At 39.6% G+C, this 18,104-nt stretch overlaps 1 protein-coding gene across 3 annotated transcripts in view; it reads right to left on the reverse strand.

Moving 5' to 3' along the window:
- The window catches only part of LOC136874698 (glutamate receptor ionotropic, NMDA 2B), a 314,639-nt gene that overhangs the window by 44,825 nt on the left and 251,710 nt on the right, over positions 1-18,104 (reverse strand). For all 3 annotated transcript variants that reach the window (XM_067148348.2, XM_067148349.2, XM_067148346.2), the window contains exon 12: positions 8,840-9,076. In XM_067148348.2, coding sequence (XP_067004449.1) covers positions 8,840-9,076 — 237 coding nt within the window. The remainder of the gene's footprint in view (positions 1-8,839; positions 9,077-18,104) is intronic.

Genomic DNA, 18,104 nt, shown 5'->3' on the forward strand with positions numbered 1-18,104 from the left:
TATGTTGTTGATTGGGCTAAGAATATCTTTTTACATCAGCAAGTTGGCGTACTGGTACCTCTGGACATTTTTGGTGCATTTGATAATGCATGGTGGTCCAAAATTCTTCATCAACTAAAAGTTGAAGCCTGTCCAAAGAATGTATACAAATTAACACAGAGTTATTTTAGTAATCGCAGTGTACAGTTAACAATAGGTACCAGAATAATAACTAGGAATCTTGTTAAGGGATGTCCTCAAGGTTCAGTATGCAGTCCAAGTTTGTGGACTATACTATATGATGATTTACTGCAACAATCTCTTCCACAAAATTGTAATATTATAGCTTATGCTGATGATGCTCTTCTGTTGGTTAAGGCTAATACTGTGAATGAATTGAATATTTCAACAAATTCTGCTTTAGAAATAATGTATAAGTGGAGATGTGATAGCAAATTACAATTTAATCCTAACAAAACTACTGCAATGTTAATAACAAGAAAAAGAAAAGTGAAAAAACCAAAGATCAGATTGAACTCAAAACAGTTAATATTTGCAGACAATATATCTTACTTGGGAGTAAATGAACATTTCGAGCTAATTTTCAGTGCTTAGCTGAAAAGGCTGGTAAATTCTTGCAAGAATTATCTATTGCATGTAAACCATCTTAGGGTCTGAATTGAGATATCTTAGGCATAATATATCATGTATTGTTTGAGCTAATGATATTATATTGTGCTTCAGCATATCAAAATGTCCTGGAGAAGTAATGGCCTCAATGTAAATTTCCCCAAATTCAGAGAGGATTTATACTAAGAATAATACGAGGTTATAGAACAATATTCACAGATGCTGCTCTCATTATAGCTGGTATAGAACCTTTGCATCTGAAAGCCAAAACCAAAGCTGAATTGCGTAACATTAAGAAAGGAAGGCAATGCAGTAAGGTAATACAAGAATATGATATTGAGCAAAAATTGAATATCCTCGAATGTGGTCATCCAGCATATCATTATGATTATGTTATCACTGAATGTTTTCTCTCACATGAGGTGCATGTTTACACAGATGGCTCAAGAACACCCAAAGACGATTATACTAATCTAGTAGGAAGTGCCTTTGTTGTGTATAAAGATGAAGCAGAAATATATTTTTATATTTTTTCCTCCCAGTGTTCCATTTTTCAAGCAGAACTTCTTGCTATAAAATATGCAGTTCAGTAGATAAAAGAAAGAAAGTGTGGTGGCTCCATCTACAACAAAACGACTCCAAGGATTTAATGACCAATATTTACAGTCTCTCTTTGCTCCTTTTAAGTTTGTATAACCTCCTTGTGAAATGTATATTTATGTGGTTTTGTTTATATCTGGTTGATAATTGTGTGTGGTGCTGTGTTAACAATAAATCATTGCTTTTTACAGTTTTCATTCTTGAATAGTAATTTAAGAGCACGAATCAAGTTAGCTTACTCTAACAGTGGTGACCACGACGTGATCTGAACACGCAACCCTCTAACAAAAGTTTAGTGCATGTATACATAGTGACTTGCAAGCAGCTCTGAAATCTATAAGTAACAAATATAACTTAAATTCTTTGGCATGTAGCATTAGAACAGATCTCTCACAGTATGGAAAACATATCTGTTGTAAGTGGGTTAAAGGGCATGAAGGTCTATTAGGTAATGAAAGAGCAGAGGAGCTTGCTAAACTTGCAGCATTTAGTGACAATGAAACTGTATACAAAAGAGTCCCTATATCAAAAGTGAAACATGCATTATATAAATTCACAATCAGTGAATGGTCAAAGCTGTGGAACTCAAGTTATAAGGGTGAAGTTACAAGAACAGTCTTTTTTCCCTCGGTACAGGATCGTTTAAACTAAAGTTTATTGAAACCAAACTTCAACAGAACTCAGTTTCTTTCGGGTCATGGAAAATTTAAATTTCATTTATATAAATACAAAATTAGTAGTAATAACAGTTGTGTTTGCGCAGGCTGTGATGTAAGGTATGGATGGATGGTCAGACAATTTTATCTAGCAACCGTGCAGGCTGTGATGTAAGGTAGGGATGGATGGTCAGACAATTGTATCTATCAAGCGTGCAGGCTGTGATGTAAGGTATGGATAGATGGGCAGACAATTTTACCTAGCAACCGTGCAGGCTGTGATGTAAGGTATGGATGGATGGTCAGACAATTTTATCTAGCAACCGTGCAGGCAGTGATGTAAGGTATGGATAGATGGGCAGACAATTTTACCTAGCAACCGTGCAGGCTATGATGTAAGGTATGGATGGATGGTCAGACAATTTTATCTAGCAGCAGTGCAGGCAGCGATGTAAGGTATGGGTGGATGGTCACACAGTGTTACATAGTAAATATGCAGGCAGTGATATAAGGTATGGATGGATGGTCAGACAGTGTTACCTAGCAACAGTGCAGGCTGTGATGTAAGGTATGGATAGATGGGCAGAAAATGTTACCTAGCAACCGTGCAGGCTGTGATGTAAGGTATGGATAGATGGGCAGACAATGTTACCTAGCAACCGTGCAGACTGTGATGTAAGGTATGGATAGATGGTCAGACAATGTTACCTAGCAACAGTGCAGGCTGTGATGTTGAACCCATAATTCTACGATGAGAAAAATATTTTTTATTTTTCTCAATATTTATTTCAAATAACAAACTACTTTTATTTTTGAGAGCAGCCATGTTGCACTTCCAGAGCCTCGCTGTCGCGTGGGAACGAACTCACCCGCGGTAAGCTCGTGAAATACCGTGACACCTCGGTGGACTTCGAGTACCCAACAATATTTTATATTCACGGAATTCTGCGTAACGAGAGATTTTGGCAACGGAGTAAATACAGAAATAAGTAATCTAAATTATTCTTAAAACCTACGCGAAGACAGAACCCCCAGGTTAAATATAAATGCAGTTAAGCCTAAGTACAAATCAGCGTCAGATCAGTGGACTAGCTCCACGTGCCAAGGTCAATGGATGAAGAAAACCCGCGAAACGCCCGGGCAGAAATAATTTATTTCACCTGTTGCGAGTGTGGTAAAATTATGAGATTAACATCTAAATAAATCAAAAGTCTGTCCGGAATTCTGGAACAAGTTTCATGAAAATCGGTCTATTGGACGCGAAATTAGCAGATTACGTAATCAAGCTTAGTGGTGTGAGTAGCGTCACTCCGAAGACTATAAAAGAAACCCCCCTCTGCATATTTCTCAGTGTCGGTCTGGGTTCTGAAGCAGCGGAAGCTTACGCCCGTCGTCATCAGAAAATTGTATAAGATTGATCTACAAATAACTTAGTACATGTTCGTGGCTGTGGTCCACATCTTCTGTTAGAAAGGGAAGGTGATAGATATTTTCTGAACTTTCGCCGACAAACTGTGAAAGCCTAGGCGTCTGTTAAAGTACATAGCAGATTTTATTGTATCACCTCGTGTGTGTTGGAAAGTGTTAAGGGAGTTGGGAAGCTAGTCAGAGTAGTTCTGATTTCGTTATCTGTTGAACACCTGTTGTATTGGGGTGACTGAAAGCCGACGCTGGGGAGAAGGGAGACAGTCGCAGTCGACTGCAGAATGAAGGAGGTTTGCTGTATAAATTATAACGAACAAAGTGCGTGATTTGTGTTGTCATTTAATAACGTGTGAAAAGGCAGTATTTGTAAGATAGATATGTTTGAGAAGATGATGTTCCGTGTACCAATGTGCGGCTAAGCACGAGGTCAACGGGTAAAATGTAGCCAGAATACTGGAGATTACGTCAATGCAGGTCTGTCTATATTTTGTATTATGTTGTAGTTAGACGTTTTTGTTTGTCCCAACCAATTTTTTTTCAAGACGTGTGTCGGGTTGATATTTGTGATTATCAGGCGAGAAGTGTTATAATTTTGGTCAGCGTGTGAAAATTTTAGTTTTGTGAAATTTCACTTCAAGAAACTGTAAAATGCGACGTTTAAATCTGGTGTTAATGTTCTATGAGATATTGTCCAAAGTGAGGAAAATTAGGAAAGCGATAATGGTAAAGTAGTCGTGGCGAATGTCTTAAGTTCAAATATAGTTTGAATTCAGAAGTTTTTGTCGAAATTAATAATAATAATAATAATAATAATAATAATAATAATAATAATAATAATAATAATAATAATAATAATAATAATAATAATTTAAAGTGCCAAAAAAGAATTCCTTTTTGAATTTCATTTTAGAAGGATTCCAAGGTTGCTCCGACTCAACCTTCTGATTGCAGTTCTTGGGACTCCCCAGAACCTTTAGTCCCAATGCATTGCGTGACGCAATGGTGGATTTCTCTTTCGAGTTACCACCTGGGGTAGTGCCTTCATTCAGCGGACTTTCCATACTGCAATTGAAATTGTATAAAATACAAAGTGAGGAATTAGATTCCAGGATAAGATCGGATTGTTAGTCCGAAATTTGATTTTTGTTCGTGGTTCACTCCACTAGGCTCTTCCGCTCTCTCCACCGTTCGGAACTAAAGCAGAGTTCCTCTTCCGCCTTCAAGACCGTTGGCCAGGTTTCACCTGTAACCTTGGAAAGAATCGCCAGCAGAACTGGCTTAAGAATTTCTGCAGAAAAAACAAAATTTTTAACAAATATTTGGGATGCACCAAAATTTCTGAAAACAGATATTGGCCAAATAGAGAGGGTAAAAAAATTCAAATATCTAGGGGAAATAATCCAAGAAAATGGTTTAGAAAAATCTGCAGTAGAGGAGAGGGTACATAAAATGGAGAGAGCTTATGGTGTCACCAAAGATATCTACAATAAAAGATGCCTATCCAAAAATGCAAAAATAAGGCATTACAACACAGTAGTGAAGCCAGAATGCCTATATGCAAGCGAGTGTCTGGCATTAAACTATAATTTAGATAAGCTAGAAATACTAGAAAGGCGAATCATGAGGAAAATATTAGGCCCACAAAACACAGCAGAAGGTTGGAAATTACGAAGTAATGCTGAAATATATCAAAAAATATAAAATATATCAGATGTAATGAGGAAAAGGAGACTTATGTTTTTTGGACATTTATATCGAATGCAAGATAGTAGATTAACCAGTAAGATTTTCAGATATTTGTGGAGTAAGAAATCAACGACAAGCTGGGTCAACGAAGTAAGAAAGGATTTAGAAAAAAACAATATAACAACAGAAGAAATAAATAATAGAAAAGGCTTTCGGTTAAAAGTATTGAAAATAGAAGGATTCCAAGGTAGGAAAGTAAAAACGACTGGTTCAAAGTGGTCTGAAGACAGAAAGAAGAAACATAGTGAACAGATGAAAGCGTACTGGAAGAAAAGGAAAGAACAAAGAAGAAGGAATTGAAATTGGCACGTGGTCCTCTGGTGGCCCATTCGAAAGAATAATAATAATAATAATAATAATAATAATAATAATAATAATAATAATAATAATAATAATAATAATAATAATATCTACCGCGGGATAAAATTTTCCCATGTTAAAAGTGCATTTAACCAGTATGTTTTACAAGGATCGCAGGCATTTCGAAAATTCCAATGAAATTCAATAGAGTTATGTTTTATTCATGGGAAGTAAAATTTTGTGACATCGTGTATGTCGATGATACGGAAAATCGCGGTGTGTTCTTGTATTCTCGAGGTCCGAAAGTTGTAGTAACAGTAGAATAAAGAGGTGTATTTTGTAATGGTTATTGTTTTTCACCAAAGGATTGGAATGTGAAAAGGGTCTTGGAAATATAAGAAAAATGGATTGAGAGCGAAGAATTTATATGTGTGGAGATGAGAGTGATAGGAATACTGAAGGTGAAAGGGAGCCTGGATTTTAAGTAATACCGCTGGGATAAGGCGAGGAGAATGAGTTTTGAGACAAGTTATGTTTGCCGAGGAAGGATTTGTGAGACAGGCTGTATTGAGGCAGGCTGTAGTGTATTCCGCTAACAATCCGAGATGACTACTGTGTGAGTGCACGGTAGATTTATAGTAAGATTCCAAGTGAAAAACGATTCTAGTAAAGATTAAAATCTTGGTAGTAAAAGTGAAGTGACTAGTTACGTAAAGTCAGTATGAATAGTAGGATAATGCGACATCAAGGATAAAAGAGCATTTAGAATACACGGTTGGTGATGTTTGACCGTGTAAATTTATTGAATTTCGTTTCACTGGATAGTCATGGATATAAATATTTGGAAATGACGGTAGGCGATTTGAGGGTTTCCAATGCGGTAGTGATGATTATTATTTTTGGACAACATCCACTAAATGGTAGACGTGTGTTGGGAATTATTATATTATTCCCTAACACTTCATTGCGCATGCTGAGATCGTGTTTGAGTTGGGGGATTGTTCGTCACGTATATCTATTTTCGAGCTCACGTTTTGTAACGAGATAGAGACTTACTGCATTTTCCGACTTGCGTTTGTTTAATAGTAAGAGACGTTGTTCCGTTGTGTGTTATTAGTCTGACCAGGTTTACAATTGAAATGTCAGAGTTTGTTTGAAATTGCTGGTTCGCCTGATATGCCAGGGGAAGCATAGTACGACCCATTTTCCGCCTGACAATAGATTTAGGACGTCACATGTTATCCTTGGAGTATACTGATGATGGGACGTCCTAGTTCACGCTCGACGATGGAATTAGGAAGGTATCGTGTACATAGAGATTAGTGTTAGGGTGTACAGATTTTAAGTGAGCCCTACGATAGGTCTGGGATGTCAGCTGTACATACTCAAGTCTCAGATTAGATGTTTTTTTGTTTTTTGTTTGTGCGAAGTGACCTGGGCGAAGGTAGCATCTGCAGTAATCTACGAAATATGAAGAGGGTTAGATCGGTAATAATGAGGCCAACTTGTGCGCAGCTCCAAACAGTTGGAAGGTGCTCCCTAAGATATGGGACCGTTATCGGCGAATGAGGGTTGCCCAACATTGGATATCGACCTGATGGTGATTAAATATTTTACTGTAATTCTCCATGCGTGTTGAGTTAAAATACTTCGATGTTTTATTTTATTTTACGGACTTAATTGTTTTGTCGTTCTGACGTCCGTTTCGTTTTGATAGTGTGCATATTGACACTCAATGTATTAGTGGGAGACTTGAGTTGCGAATGTGGTTTCGATTCGTCAGCCAGTAATATTATTTTTATTTTCAATCTTTGTCGTTCTCTCATTTTTATACGTAGTTGAGTTCGATTAAGTGATAACTTTGTAGGTAGTGTGTTGGGACAAACAATAAGTAGATGGATCTAAAATGGTAGTCATTGTTTAAAAAAGAAAGAATTCCTTAAGTTTGTTGTATTTTTCAATGTGGACTGGTAATTTTATTAAGCGTAACATAACCATTTCTAAAATGAAAATCGGTTTGATAATAATACTTTTCAAGTGATTTACCACTTTTTAATTAACTTCAGTGTTTGGCGTTTCTTCTAAATGCGTGATGAATAAGTGTTTCCTGCATTTCGCAGTTTTGTTCCTTCAGAACGACGTAACGTAAGATCCTCGCGGATCATGTTGTTGTTGGTTCCTTCCGAACAGTTGTTTGGGTGATGCATATTTAGCATCGGGATTATTTAATCACTTAAGGGTGTCATGATATGACAAATACATGGTGGAATTTTATTTCAATTGTGAATGATGCTGTTAACTCGTAGTGAACACCATGCTTTCCTATAATATTTCGCAACCTATCCAAAGCAACTCATAGTCAATTTGGTTCGACTGAGGGTCCATTCGGCGGGTGTTCCGTATCCGTAAGGGTATTCTACTGGTGGATAACCTTAATTGAGAGGAAATGAGGCGTTCTACTTGTTGAAAGTAAGATTTTCCACGGATCGTGTGGATTAATTCTCAGTTCTCGTTTGGAGTAATAGGTGTCCGGTTTCAGGTCTTTCCTTTTTCAGTTTTTCAGTTTGGCTGTCCACTAATTTATTACCCTCTCCGAAGCAACTCTTCGATATTGTGAGAAATAAATCAACGCTATGCAATGTGACTGCGTTTGTAACATTCAATAATAAATGATTTATAATTTTTTATTTCAAGGATTTATATTAAAATAACGATGTTGTCGTGCCATTTCAAATTTAATACAAGTTAGTAAGCACATATTTGCTCCTCATTTCAAGTAGTTAGGCTCTCTTCTGAACCCCATCGTTTGGTTAAGATTGTGACCGAATTTATTCCCGCAACGACCCATGATTTAAGAGTTCAATATTGCTCTGCTGTAGCAGCCGTGGCCGACCAACGATGGAATGGTAAGTTCAAGGGTTCAATGTAAGGTATGGATACAGGGTCAGACAATGTTACCTAGCAACCGTACAGGCTGTGATGTAATGTATGGATAGATGGGCAGACAATTTTATCTAGCAGCAGTGCAGGCAGTGATGTAAGGTATGGATAGATGGGCAGACAATTTTATCTAGCAGCAGTGCAGGCAGTGGTGTAAGGTATGGATAGATGGGCAGACAATTTTATCTAGCAGCAGTGCAGGCAGTGATGTAAGGTATGCATTGATGGTCATACAGTGTTACCTAGCAACCGTGCAGGCAGTGATATAAGATATGGATGGATGGTCAGACAATGTTACCTAGCAACCGTGCAGGCTGTGATGTAAGGTATGGATGGATGGTCAGACAGTGTTACCTAGCAATCGTGCAGGCAGTTATGTAAGGTATGGATAGATGATTAGACAATTTTACCTAGTAACCGTGCAGGCAGTGGTGTAGGAATGGATGGATGGGCAGACAGTGTTACCTAGTAACCGTGCAGACAGTGATGTACAGGTCTTCAACTTCCGAGTCCTAGTGGTAGCAATGTTAACCGAACACAAACTACGGAGAGTCCAATCTTACCCTGGTGTCGTTTATGCCGGACAGGTCATGGAACTCCTCCCGTGTGATCATGAAGGCGGCCAAGTTGGCGGTGTAGATGGCCAAGAAGATGAGAGCGAACATAGCCCACACGTTCGCCATACAACGTGCGGTGTAGCCCCGTGGGTAGTCAACATTAACTGCAGCCTGGAACAGCACTGCCCACACCAACCAGAGTGTTCGACACAGGGAGAAACGGTGGTCCCGAGGTATCAGCAACTAGCACGTACATTACACTGACAATTAAAACATGACGTACAGTTACCTAACAATATTACATCGTCAACAATACAGCAACAAATTATGTCATATGGGTTATTCAGTTGAAACACAAACTTGAGTCTAGAAACATACACTCTGCCAAACCGACAGCATATTGCTGATAGTCCGAAAGACTGTAGCCTACATACAAGTTGAAAACCAAATATATGTGGCACTCAATAGTAAAAACAGGCGTACTTCAAGGTTCTGTTATAGGACCTTTTCTCTTTATGGTGTACACAAATGATATTGTAAGTAATTACCATGCAGGTCAGTACTCTATGTAAATGATATCCCCATCATAACAAGCGGTAATGACTTAACACATTTAGAAGAGAAAGTGACAGAAATGCTGCCGAGATCACCCACTCGGTTGCAGGCTAATAATCTTAAATTGTAACAAGACAGAAGTTTACTAACAAAAATAAATATTATATGTGAATTAAAGCCATTTTATATTAACGAGACCTGTACTCCACAGTTCTTGAAGAATTTCTATGTTTACTGTCAGCAGCAGACCCCCACACGCTTTGCCCTGATGAAAGATATGAAACTTGGCTTTTTCTTTCTTTGTTAAAATTCCTCATTATCACGTGGCTTTAATCTAGATACAATATTTGTTTTAATAAATGACAATAAATGACCTATTCATTAATTAAGGCAGAAGTTATTTATTTTCCCTTAAATAAATCAAATAAATCAACAGTAATCAAAACAGAGTGCCTGTATGCTAATGAATACTTCTGAATGACAGGAATGTCGGGACTGAGAGAAGCTGAGAAATTTGAGAGGAAGATCCTCCGCAAGACACAGGGTCCAAAACTCGTGGATGGCCATGATAGGTTACGGGGAAAGAGTGAAATATGCCAAGAAAACGAAAGATTGATTGAGTCGATATAGAAAATAGGACTCAAATTTTATGGATATTTGTTTAGAATGGACAATACAGATTTTTTTAATAAGTTTCCGACAAATGGTTCAGGGTGGTGAGAAAGGTACTTGAGCAGTCTGAATTAAAACGGGAAGAGATCCTAGACCGATCAAAGTGTAGATCAGTGATCGACAGATAACGAACAGAAAATGAATAGGTGAAGGACAGAGAAAATAAGACAAGCTGGGCTGGAAAGAAGGATTTCAATAATGTGCGATTGTTGCTGAACGTCATCTCAAATCGGCGTAAACGAATACAATAAAAATCAGATTTAGGTCTCCGGCTTGGGTGTATAATAAAACAAAAAATGAACTAGTCCTCCTCTGTGGTGTAGTGGTTAGTGTAATTAGTTGCCAACCCCAGAGGCCGGGGTTCGATTCCCGATTCTGCCACGAAATTTGAAAAGCGGTACGAGGGCTGGAACGGGGTTTTCTCAGCCTCGGGAGCTCAATTGAGTAGAGGGGCATTCGATGCACAGCCATCCTTGAAGTGGTTTTCCGTGGTTTCCCACTCCTCCTCCAGGCAAACGCCGGGATGGTACCTAACTTAAGGCCACGGCCGCTTCCTTCCCTCTACCTTATCTATCCCTTCCAATCTTCCCATCTCCCCACAAGGCCCCTGTTCAGCATAGCACGTGAGGCCGCCCGGGCGAGGTACTGGTCCTCCTCCACAATTGTATCCCCTGACCGAAAATCTCACGCTCCACGACACTACCCTTGAGGCGGTAGAGGTAGGATCCCTCGCTGAGTCCAAGGGAGAAACCAATCCAGGAGGGTAAACAGATTAAGAAAGAAAGAAAAAAATAAAATATGGGACCCTTACCAGGACTACTTGATACGAGAACTGGAAAGCAGCGCGATTTGTTCTGGGTAATTCCGATTAAGGAGTACCGTAGTGTTACTAAAATGTTGCAAACATTGGGCTGGGAAGACATGAGAGTAAGGATACGAGATGCTCGACTCTGTGGTATGTTTCGAGCTGTCAGTGGAGAGTTGGCGTGGAATAATATAACTAGAAGAATAAGCTTCAATGTAGCTTTCAAAAGTAGGAAAGATCATAATATGAAGATAAAGTTAAAATTCAAGAGCACAGATTGGGGCAAATATACATTTATAAGACGAGGAGTAAAGAAGAAGCAAAGTCATCTCCGTACAGTCCATGCAGGCCTTTGGAGTGGTGGAAGGTAAAGGCTTCCACTATGCGTAACCTTTGCCCGCAGGAATTAACCTGGTACTCATTTTTGGTGTAGGCTGAGTGAACCTCACGGCCATATGCACATCCTCAAGTGGAAATATAGTTTCTTAAATTTTCCGACTTCCTGACCGGGAATCAAACCCACGTCCTTACGGGTGAACCGAACACACCTTTACCGCCTCGGCCAGGCAGTCCTGGACGAGGGGTAAGGATTGGAGCAAATTATCAAGGGAATTGTTCGATGAATTTCCAAATTCGTTGAATATAGAAAAAGCTAGCAATTGATAGGGAATCTGCCACCTGGGCGAAAATCCTAAATGAAGATCATTGATTGATTGATTGATTGATTGATTGATTGATTGATTGATTGATTGATTCCAGCTCTATGTAATGTTACGGTCCGAGAAATTTCTCACAACATCCGCATAATGACATGGCGCACCACGAGGAATTCCAACACGTCCAGGTATATTTGTGAGTTGACAGCACTCTTAAGAAATAAAAGACTGGTCCTAGGACACTCTCCTTTAAGGGGAAATGTAATCAGATTTTGGGTGAAAAAGTCAAATTTCTTATCTTGTCTTAATTTGTTTTCCTCTTTGAAATCACAACTTGAACATGACCCTAGATTAATTGTGACTTTTTCCATTTTTCTGTGACAGGGGGTGGCATCATGGCTGACTCCATAGCTGTCAAACTTCATTCATGACTTCAAAGCTTCTACTTTTCAATGGGATGTTAATATGTGGTGAAAGAGGTTGATTTCAATAGCTGGTACCGTGCCGTTGATGTTCTTCTGTTTTTTAATATATATTCCTTGTATTTTGTTTTCCTTGCTGTGTTTGTAAACATTGCGATTGTTTTGAATTTGTGTCGCGGCAGTATCATTAGTTCAGTGATCTCTCTTTCTGTGAAAAATGGCTAGATTTAGTGGTAAAGTTTTTAAAAGGCGAATTAAAAGAAGAAGAAGAAGAAGAAGAAGAAGGAAAGCAATTTTTAAGACAGTGGCAACATACAACCAAGGGAATATGATCAACTGCTGCATGCTGCTTCTCAGATAGTTCTGGCTTCGAATAAGCTCAGACTCAGAAATACAGACAGTGACACCAAGATTTTAGCCAGAAAAGCAAGATGCGTAGGAAGAAGTGCCAAGAGGCTGCGTTTGGAGATGACGAAAGAAGTGGAGATTATGCTGCAGGGGTGTTTTAACTTTGAGCTCAGTTTTCCATAAATTTAAAATTTTCATATTCAAGGAACATTTTCTCAGATTTTACTGACTCTATTCTTCTGAAATTTTCAGAACCTGTTCACTACAGTAATCTACATGTACTGAAACAGTTTTGTTTCAAAATCTACCATAATGCGAATTTTAAGTGGGGAAATGTTAAAAACGTTGAAAAATCATATCCACAACAAGTTAGCATCTCACTCGGGAGTAGCACTCATAAAAACTATTGTTTATGTACAGACAATATACATTTTTGTATGGGATGTCAAAAATGTATATTTATAGTTGCAATGATTTATGGAAAATGTTCCCTGTACTGAGTGTAATGTAATATTGTGAAGATAGGCGATTCCATTTCCCCCAAACAATGAACACCACGCGGTCACGTGTGTGCTCTGACAGGGCGTGGGGATTTTCCTTCCCCCAATATGGGACAGTAGTGCCTGTTCACCTTCCCAGAAGAATGGAATGTACACTCGACAGAAAAACGACATTATCTTTGTGAATGTGTCAGTACTAACTCAAAGGAAAGAAGTGAATAAATGCATTATTTGGATTCTGAAGAAGAAAGATAATTGGCCTTCAAAGGTTGTGTTCAAAATACTAGCTTCCAGTCTGCCAAATACACTCTATCGACTGACGTTAGTGAATCTGCAGATAATGTATTTTCATATTGAGGACAACATTTGACGGAAGTTCATTTAGACTGTCAGTTAAACTGGTTCACTCATATACAACATGGTAGTAAACTGTCTAGAGAGACATAGGAAGAGCATTGTGACAAACGAGGTATTGGTTTCTTCAACGATGTAATGTGCTTCTATTTACATACACATTTTCTTTACTGTTTGGAGGAAATGAGGAAGACAAAGTATTGACATGAATGTGTCTTATGGCTGGGGGATCCGAAAATATTTGTAACGTAACGTGACAAAATATTTGACGGAAGTGATAGAGCAGTAGCCGTTACCGTAGGCCTTGCTCGCCAAAGATACTGCGGCTTTGGATTTGTATAAATAGTGTGTGTTGAAATAGAAAGCGTACCATCAGTGACGTTACATTAGTTGTTACTGCTAAGTATTCGTTTTATTTATTTATTTGTATTTATTTATTGAAAGACATATTCATGATCATTAGTTTTTCGCTTAGGGATTTTTTCTTTTTTTCGCTTTTTTGTTCTGGTGCTGGAAATGTGATTCGATAGATTATTCCTATAAATATACGGCAGATCTATCGATTTCCCGTTTTTATAACTTGATTTACCTCGCACCGACCCAGATGAGTATATCTTAAGGCGACGAATGGATAGGAAAGGGCTAGGAGTGGGAAGAAAGCGACCGTGGCCTTGATTAAGTTGTGAAAATGGTAAACCACGGAAAACCATCTTTCAGGGCTGCCGATAGTGGGGTTCAAACCGCCCTATCTCATGAATGCTAAGTGACCCAAACACCCCAGCCGCTCCGAGCTACTGTGGCAGTGCTGAAAGTGACAGGTGATTAATTGTTCGCGTGATTGTCACGTCCGACACATTCAGTGCTAACGAGAGTACTGCTGCAGCTTAAACACGTTCAGCAGTATCCTCAGTAGCGGCCGATTGGAGGGGGCGGATATAGTTACAAAATGAGAGAACACAGTGAAGGTGCTTGTGCCTGCGTGTGGTGCGCTGATACGTGAATTATGTTGATACTCAGAAGTAGTATAATGGGAGAGTTCGGCCGCCACCTCCACCTCAGGCTCCCAGTGGCCACCTCCACCTCCACCTCAGCCAGAGGCCTCCCAGTGGCCACCTCCACCTCCACCTCAGCCAGAGGCCTCCCAGATGCCTCCTCCACCTCCCGCGGGAAATTTGAATTTGTAAACAAAGCCACGTGCTTTTTGACAGCTGTCATCGACAACAACGCATCGCAAACCTCAGTACTGCCATCTTGACGGGCCTAAACCTCAGTAGTGCCAACTTAACCTAACTAGCGCGAGGTAAACAAAGCCACGTGCTTTTTGACAACCACGTGCTTTTTGACAGATTTGTAAACAAAGCCACGTGCTTTTTGACAGACAACAACGCATCGCTAACCTCAGTACTGCCATCTTGACGGACCTAAACCTTAGTGGTACCAACTTAACCTCACTAGCGCGAGGTAAACAAAGCCACGTGCTTTTTGACAGCCACATGCTTTTTTGACAGCTGTCATCCGCCATCTTTAAACCACAAAGCACTGTGCTGCCCTCTATATCGCAGTAGCTGCAAAATTCGTCACCTGTCATCGGCAGTGCTACCATCTTGACGGGTCTAAACCTTAGTGCTACCAACTTAACCTCACTAGCGCGAGATAAACAAAGCTACGTGTTTTTTGACAGCTGTCATCCGCCATCTTTAATCCAGAGAGCACAGTGCTGCCCTCTTTAGCTACTTACCTTTGAAATGTGGTGGCGGATAATTTGAAAAATGCTTTTTTGACAGCAGCCATCTTTGTGCACCGTGCTGCCCTCTTTAGCTAGATACCTGTGGTGGCAGGCAATTCCACGTGACAGCAGCCATCTTTAATCAAGAGAGCGCCGTGCTGCCCTCTATGTGGTGGCGGCAAATTGAAAAATTCCACGTGCTCTTGTTTGGAAACAAACTCATGTGCTTTTTTTGACAGCTGTCATCTGCCATCTTTAATCAACAGAGCACAGTGCTGCACTCTTTAGCTAGATACCTTTGAAATGTGGTGGCGGCAATTTGAAAAATTCTATGTGCTCTTGTTGGGAAACAAAGCCACGTGCTTTTTTGACAGCTGTCATCGGCCATCTTTAATCAATAGAGCACCGTGCTACCCTCATGCGGGGCAATTTCGTCAGCTGTCATCCGCCATCTTTAATCCAGAGAGAACAGTGCTGCACTCTATGTGGTGGCGGCAAATTCCACGTGCTTTACAAACCCATGTGCTTTTCTGACAGCTGTCATCCGCCATCTTTAATCCAGAGAGAACAGTGCTGCACTCTATGTGGTGGCGGCAAATTCTACGTGCTTTACAAGCCTATGCGCTTTTCTGTCATCCACCATCTTTAATCTAGAGAGAACAGTGCTGCACTCTATGTGGTGGTGGTAAATTCCACGTGCTCTTGTTTGGAAACAAATTCTACTCGCTCTTCAGCTGTCATCCACCATCTTTAATCAAGAGAGCACCGTGCTGCCCTCTTTGTGGTGGCGGATAATTTGAAAAAATTCTTTTCGACAAGCAGCCATCTTTAATCCAGAGGGAACAGTGCTGCCCCTCTTTAGCTACTTACCTTTGAGGCGGTTAATTTGAAAAATTCTTTTCGACAAGCAGCCATCTTTAATCCAGAGAGAACAGTGCTGCCCTCTTTAGCTACTTACCTTTGAGGCGGTTAATTTGAAAAATTCTATTTAACAAGCTGCCATCTTTAATGAAAAGAGCATCGTGGTGCTATCTTGCGAGTAATATTTTACGTCACAGCTGTCATCCACCATCTTGCATTGCTAACCTTAGTGCTGCCCTCTTTAGCTACTTACCTTTGACGAGCTGTCACCTGCCATCTTGCATCGCAAACCTCAGTGCTGCACTCTATGTGGTGGCGGATAATTTGAAAAAGTCTTTTTGACAAGCAGCCATCTTTAATCAACAGAGCACCGTGCTGCCACCTTTAGCTACCGCCATCTTACATCGCTTACCTCGCTGCTGCACTCTATGTAATGGCGGTTAATTCGAACAAGTTTAATCACGCATCGGGTAAGCTAGAGTAAGCACGTGCTGTTGTGATGACGTCATTGTGCATGTTTAAACCCGTTCGTTGACTAAAAGGTTTAGTCTTCGAGAAACAGTGATAGAGTGTAGAGTGCAAACATGACGAAAACATTAATAGTTGATGTGCAAGGCTTTAAAGTAAATGGAAACAAATTTGTGTTTAAAGAGGTGGCTGTGTTAGATTGCAGTGTGTTGTGGGCTCCAAAACTTGTTAGTTTAGTATTTAGTCCACCGTTCCCTTACTGTTTGCAAACAGATGAAGATAAAAAGCAGACTCAGTGGATTGAAAACAATTTAGGTTTGAAGTGGGAAGAAAAAGGAATACCTTATCGTTTTCTACCTTTAATGATGAATGCACATTTGTCAAGAGCAGATCTTGTTCTTTTAAAGGGTTGTGAAAAGAAAGAATGGTTGCGTGATTTTCTACCATCATCGTGTGAAGTTATCGACATGCATGAATTGGGGTGCCCATCATTTAAAACTCTTCCGAAAGAGCATAGCAGAGAAACAAGTAAACAGTCTTTACAACATGTAGGTATGCTCTTTGATTGGTTGTGTCGCAGTGCATGCCGGGAAGTGAACAACATATGTAAAGTGCAGTGTCGAAATAACCTTAGTGTAAAAGAAACATTTGTAGAGTAAAGACATCATGTCATTTCTAACAGATACTAAGTGTAACGCAGTTGAAAAGGCGATCGTAAAGTTTTATGCATGCAAAAAGAAACTAAACACTTTTACTGAAGAAGAGTTAAATGCATTACCAAAGGCATTTTTGGTTAATGTAGCTGCGAATGCTGTAAAGAAGATTTGGGAAAAGGTGCCTCGTGAGTGGACTCAAGATCCTGTTTTGTCAGAGCTTCAAACGTGTAGTTTACATCATGAACACGTGAGTTTAGCTAGAAGACCTTCTGTGAGACAGTGCCGTACATGTCAACTAATTAAACTGTATCACGGACCTAAAACTAACGAGTTGTCTTTGCTTATAAACACTTATCATGGCTGTGGAGAGAGTAAACAAGGAAAAGGTGAAGAAACGTGCTGGGAGAAAGATGAGGAAGCATGTTGGGCGTGGACTCATCAATAGAGTGATTGATCTTCTTTTCTTCGTGCTTCATCTCCCCTGCAGCCCTAGAACACATTCGCCTGATACGTAGTTACATGCTGCCTGCATAGAGTGTAGCTGTTAAAATCTGCTTCGTAAAGTTATGCTGTGTGTGTATGTGTTATTACCTAGTGCTTTAGCTGCTCAGAAGAATATAGCAGCACTTGTCGTTGTTGGTGCAATAAAACGAAAACTGAGTGTCAAAGACCGTAACATAAACAAAGGATAAAAATGTATGTATATAGTCTAAAATAAATATGAATTGTCAAAACATATTACAGGTGTTGTTTAATCCTACAGCATGTCCTAGTGACATAGAAGAAAGGAAACGTAGAGGATTAAAAGAAAACACACACATAAGATTTAAAGTACATCCTCTTTATTAATCCATGAATTAAAGCTGTTATTAAAACCAAGCCATTTAACATACAGTTTATTACCACGACGTCGAATAACACGTTCAACTAAATAGTGATCAGGATATTTTGTTTTCTGCAGTTCTTCGATGTAGAATCCTCCTTCAATAGGCTGTCCTCTGAGATCGCGGAGTAAATACGTAACTGGATTAGTAAGCTTAACACTTCTGATTTGAAAAATTTCAGTGCTCCAGTTAGGTGTGTATCCTTTCGCAAAGATAGACTTGTGTTTGCTGATGCGAACGAAATCACCTTCTTTAAAGCGATGGCGACGTGGATCAGCTGTTTTGATTACAAGATGAATAGCATCTAGACGAGGTGTATTCTTTGTAACAAGACGTGACTTTGTTCCGATAGTGCGATGAGGTG

Source organism: Anabrus simplex, chromosome 5, assembly GCF_040414725.1.
Source record: "Anabrus simplex isolate iqAnaSimp1 chromosome 5, ASM4041472v1, whole genome shotgun sequence".
Classification (NCBI taxonomy): domain Eukaryota; kingdom Metazoa; phylum Arthropoda; class Insecta; order Orthoptera; family Tettigoniidae; genus Anabrus; species Anabrus simplex.